The 6,147-nt window shown below is 38.3% G+C and overlaps 1 protein-coding gene across 1 annotated transcript in view; it reads right to left on the reverse strand.

The window, feature by feature from the left end:
• Positions 1 to 1,406: 1,406 nt before the first annotated feature.
• The window catches only part of NSUN3 (NOP2/Sun domain family, member 3), a gene marked incomplete at its 5' end in the record, with an annotated part of 18,154 nt that continues 13,413 nt past the window's right edge, over positions 1,407 to 6,147 (reverse strand). The window contains one exon of the mRNA XM_009579114.1: positions 1,407 to 1,732. Within this exon, the coding sequence (XP_009577409.1) occupies positions 1,471 to 1,732 (262 nt within the window). The remainder of the gene's footprint in view (positions 1,733 to 6,147) is intronic.

Here is a 6,147-nt window from a genome sequence, read left to right on the forward strand (position 1 = left end):
TGCAGAATCAGCAATTTGGTAGTTTTTCCGGTATTTACAAGTTGATATTCTTTTGTATTCAGAAAAAAAATCAGATCTGCATTAACAAGTCATGGCTGCGACTGCAAAAAACTTATAATTATATATATACACAGAGATGTACACATAAAACATATGAAATATATAAATGTACACAGTCTCACACACACACATTTCCACACAAGCAACTCATCTACCAGAAAAAAATCTGTTCTTTAAAACACCATTCCTTAAAAACAATTACTATAAGCTTCAATCAGGGAAAGGACCCCTCTTTGCTTGGAGAGGGATGAAAGGGCTCCATTCTACTTCAAGACAAGCGTTCAACCTAATATATACACCACTATATATACACATGTATGTACATGATCCACTCATAGGCATAATTCAAGCACTACTGGATCAGAAGTTTTTACACCTAACCCATAGGCAGTACATAGGAAAACACAGTTTGCATGTGCATACACATGAACACGTGCACGTATGTCTACACATTTATCCATAGCACTGTGTAGCAGAATTGAGGGAACCTAAAAACAACATTAGTTCGTGTTCTCACTGGGACCCTCTTTCCTTATATACCACAGATATGACATCATGAATTCATGTAACATTTCTTAACTCGGTGGATAAGCCACTTCTTCAGATTGTCTGTTTTTCTCATCATGACTGTAATTATGTAACAAAACTCTTGAATACTGTGCCATTATACTGCATTATGCCACAAACTGAGTGCCAAAGCTAAACACATCTAAATCCACTCTTTTAAGGACATTTCAACGTAATTTACTCTTTCAATTTATATTTTTATAAGCTCCAAAATATAAAAATATAAAAAAAGAAAAAGCTGGTATCGATATAGCTGCTGACCTTTGCGACTGTAAACAAAAGACAGTTTTTAACCAGTAAACAACTTAGCAAATATGAAACCTGTTTTGCCAGTGCTTGGAATAGTCAGTCCTTAGGATGACAGACTCTGCATACAAATCAGTTCTTACAAGGAAAACAGATTTCTAGACATGTTTGAGAGAGAATGCAGGATTTCCATGACTTCAGAAGCAGGCACCATTCAGACCATTTATTTTAAAATATACTGTATTAAAACCAAATTAGTAATTAAAACAAACCAAAAAACAGTGCAAAAACTCACCACGCAGGCCTCTATTCTAGGATATAAATCCATTTAAGAGCATCACCTTGAAAATAATACAAAGCTCCCTTGACTTCATAAGGACTTCACAGAGGCCCACAAGTCCACACTAGAAGACACATTCTGTATTTTGAGCTAAACTAAGTTAAGTGTCTAGCTTCCTTTTCATTGGGCAGTAGCTGATAAAACTGCAATGCCCTAAATTCAATTGCCTTGGGCATGTTCATATATGCATACTATATTAGAAATAAATATTAATTTATCACATATCCCTTATAAAAAAATAACAGGCATCAGATGGACTACATTTTCTTTAATTTAGCTACATACATTGGACCCCATGCTCTCCCTTTCTCTGGGAGAACCAGAAGTTCATGCTGTTGTGTACCACTAAGAAAAGTGAATTCCTGAGAAACAGCTTTGGCCATTTCACTTATGTCTACAGGCATAACATTACTGCAGGAGTTTAGAATGAGATTTATTACATCGCTGTTTTCTGCCTTTGAGAGAGTGCACGTAGAATAGACCAACAATCCACCAGGACGCAATGCTTTAATAGCAGACCTGCAAATAACGAAAAAAAAAAAGTTCAGCGTAAGAAGTGACATACTGGGGGTGGAAGAACATGTAAAGACTTATAAATCTAGAGTTATAAATAGGTATAAATAAATATGAGAAAAAGAACATCATGAAAATGTCTTAGCAGTATATAATTGACAGTTCAGGAAACTACCTGCAACACATTTTTGCCTTCTCATTTATTAATGTATTCTCAGTTAACTGAAGGTATTTTTTATACAACAGTGACAAGTAGAAAGCAGCATCCATTCAGAGTTGCAGAATATACTTCAAACATTTATATTCACAGCACAACAGTGAAAATGCTGCAACTGTGCGTACAAAATGGGTTACACCACATCAGAAGTGCTAGTTAGATACTTAGCTAGCTGCTTGCATGAACAAATATCAGAATGTACAGTTGCAGTAATAGCCTGAACTAATTACTGGGCTGTAATTTTACAAACATTTCTGCAAATTCTGCAACTTATTTAGCAGGTAAGAGGACTCGGGGGTTTTGCTGAGCCACTACTTTTCAACCTGATTTCCTAAGGAAATATGACTTATTGGATCATATTGTCTGTTTATGTGCCCTTCACCTATTAACCTGTTGACAAATTTTGGCTAAACAACGGTGAAATAGTGGCTTAAGATTTCAAGTATCCTGAAAGTATCCTTCATGACTATTGGTGGATGGACAGAACAGAGGTTCTTTTTCACCTCTCCACTGAAACTGAGTTTAAACAGACTTTACTTTCCATTAAAGCAGATCTGCAAGGTCCTTTTTCAGACAGATGAAATATAACCTATGAGAGTATAGAAATGAGATATGCCATCCGTATTCACCTATGCAAATTAAAAGAGTAAGGAGAAAAACCCCAAATCTTGCATCACAGAAGAGCATTCTTCAAATCTGGTACATAACTGAAAGAGGAAGCTACACTGAAAGTTCATCTGCTATTAAAATGCTCTCTTAAGGTAATCCCTTTTAATCATACACTTTGGAGCCTTCGAGGACATAAAGACTGGCTCAAAGACTGAGTTGTAAACTAGTACCCAAACAGACCACCTCACTGCTTCTGGAAATCAGATAGTACTGGGCTGAAGCAAATACCACATTAAAATACAATTGTTCCCTAAACAAAACTTTTTTTGTTTAAAACCAAGAGAATCTGAACAGGTGAATGCTGTTACTCAGCTTGTGACTATCAGAGAGACAAGAAGGTAGGTGCTCAAGGGACTACAAGTGTGTCACTGGGAATTTAGCAGGTCCACGAGGGCAGGGCAGATACTGGAAGCATGGACTCGAGGAGCACAATGACACACACAGTCATGCTGTATGGAAAGACACTGAATAATCGTAGATTGGTAGATATTACTGACAATACTGCATTGACCCCCCAAAAAAAATCTACAGGGAAAAATAAAAAGAAGGAAAAAAACCCACCAAATCCCATATCCTCAAACCAGATGAGGTGAGCAGCCCCCAAATGCAGTGAGCTTGATTCCAAGCCCAGATAAACAAACACAATGCCATTGAAACAGCAATTCCTCCAGAGACAAGCTGAGGACTTGATAAGGGCAATATCTGAACAAAAACAGCTGAGAAAGGAAAGAAGAAAATACAAGGGGAAAAAGACAAGTCCTTTTAACAGGATTGGGCCTTTTCAGGAAAAAAAAATCAATAAAGAAAAGTCTCATCACAAGCAGGATCAAAGCAGATCACAGATCAAAGCTACTCTGAAAGTCCTGTCCAAAATAATAAGGAAACACCAGAACAAATGACTGTTTCAGACAGAGATAATACAACTCTGTTCACCTTCCCAGGTGAAAACTCCTGCATATTGTACCCAATCTCTTTCTCTGGGGATTGTACGCATTATCTTGTTCATTTCTTCTACGAGTCTTGGTTACATTAATCAGCAAGCCAAGTACATATTTCACTGGAGTTTATACTACTCCAATTTTAGTTACCGTAAGAGAACAGAGCTCTCTCAACAGATGATGCTTAAAGAAAAATCAGTGTTTAATACCTTTGTTGTATCAGTCTTCAGTAAAAAGATGGGAGAGTGAGCAGATGGCTAGCACATTTAGCCTAAGTGAGTGAGCAGTTCAAGTTCAGCCTGTTATAGGTAAAGAACAGGTTACAGAGTACTTTGGTAGTCTGAACACTTCCAGTTTAACTGGGCCTAATGGACTCATTCTAGGATACTTCCAAAATTAGCTAAAGCTATCACAAAACTGCAAGCTTATCTCAGACCTCCGAGTAGTTTTGAGAGTCTGCAAAAATGTTGAAGAATGTTTTAGACACAGGTTGATATGGGACGACATTTACACCACCACCTTGAGACAGTAAAATAGAGCAAGTGTCATCCTAACGTCCCTTCCAGATCTTACTTTCTAAAATTCTGCAGTTTCCAGCATGCATTTGAATTGCCCAGCTCCAGATATTCATCCTTCTTCCGCTCCGCATTCCAACAAACATATACTCCTTAGCAGGCTACAAAAGCACCATGACTGGACCTGAGGCCCTAAGCTGTCTCCGTCGCCTCTCCAGCTAACTTCCTTGTTTGCAGCCGTCCTGCCGTGGCTGCAGCTGTCCATTTAAAAGGGCAGGGCTTATGCTGCTGCTCTCTGGCCTGTCTGAGCAACCACAGTGCGCCCAGATGTATGGAAGGTAACTATCGTAAAGCAGAGCAAGAATGTACAACCTTCTCTTCTTATGCACAACAAGCCAGCAAGAGAACCACACACTGATCCCCTGTCTCCTTGGACTCATACCAGTTCTGGAAAACATAAAAGCATTTTTTCCCCGTGTAATAGTTGCTTTCTAGCTTTCACATTAGAACTCAAAGAGAACAGGACTGAAGTCTAAATGGGCTCTCAAAGTTCAGCTGATCTTCAGAGTACTATTAGAAACAACCTACTTTACTCATTTTCATAGAATTTCCCCCTCCAGCTACACCTTTTCCATGCATACGGGAATGCCAAGCCATGAGAGGGCAGCTAGTTGACTTGGAAATGTGAAAGTGTTTTTTGCATGACAATCAAGATGTACTTTTAGCACACCTGATAACTTTACTCATAGAAGCAGATAACGGCAACTTCTTTCTTACTGTAAGATGGATACTACATGAACATTTAAACAAGTGAGAAAATATTTTTACCACGTAAAGGTAAATACCAAAAAAGCAGATAAGCTACAGCTTACAGGGTTAAAAGCCTGGACACTGGCTAAGTGTCCTTTTCTTACCATATATAAAGTAACAATCATTCAAGACAAACGCTTTCAAAGGCGCTGTGCTCTTACTGAGTTGCTGGGCAGTGATTCAGAGGAAAGAGCAGCACAGGCTTCTGAACAAAATCCTGAAAATCCCACATCAAAAAACCCCTAACTCTAAGCCTCCTTAGCTTGGGAATCTTCACTAGCCCATGACCCAAAAAGGTCAGGCTGCTCAGTGCAGCTATCTTTACTCTGAACCTAAGTCATGAATTAAAATATCTAAGGAGGATTACTTTACGCTGCAAGGTTAATCAATGTATCTATCCATCTTGTCAAGTTCAGCAACAGTTGTTTCAGTGGCTGTGTTCAAAGTCAACCGACCGCCATCCCTGATTAAGCCGTGCTTGGCTTTTGATAAACCTGCACTGAGCTGCAAAATTCAAAGTGAAGAAGTGCTGGGCTCAAAGTCATAGGGTGATACTGCGCTGGGCTAAGCAGATTCAGAGAGTTTGGTCCCCTCGTCATCAGCAGGACAGAGAATTCATTCACAAGAGAATTCATCCAAATAAATTTAAGAAACTAGTCTTCCTCTATAATCAACGGAGGGAAACAAGCTTATCCAAGGGACAGGTCAGAGCTGGAGCATAACTTACAGACATCTAGCAAAACCCATGACTGCTACTATGACTTCACCACCTAAGAATGTAAGATTCCTCTTACATTAGGCATCTTGATTATCCCCCAAATCCTTACTTAAAGCTCGACTCTTAGCTGAAGGAATTTGGTGCCTGTTATAAGGTACTTTGTAACATTCAAAAATGGGCTCCAAATCTAGAATGATTAGACAGGGTGCTAGGGCAGAAGACCCTAAAATAGTTTTTCAGCTTCCTCTTATTATAATACATTGTTTAAACATAAAATACATTACTTAAAGGTAACTAATCTGAAGTTATTTTTCTCTTGGTGGTATCAATGACCTTCATGTTTATAAAAGAACTCAAACTTTCAGTTTAAACATAGATCTAGTTATAATTATTTCATAATTTTAAATGGAGGAATATACATTTACCATAATGAATTTTACATGTTACAGGCACTAATACTGCAGTTTCAAGCTTCATATGGAGAAACATAAGAATACACATTAAAAGCACAGGAAACTTCTCCTGGGGCCTCATGACTTGTTCACCTTTCCCTA

This window comes from Fulmarus glacialis, unplaced genomic scaffold (genome assembly GCF_000690835.1).
Source record: "Fulmarus glacialis isolate BGI_N327 unplaced genomic scaffold, ASM69083v1 scaffold456, whole genome shotgun sequence".
NCBI classification, from domain to species: domain Eukaryota; kingdom Metazoa; phylum Chordata; class Aves; order Procellariiformes; family Procellariidae; genus Fulmarus; species Fulmarus glacialis.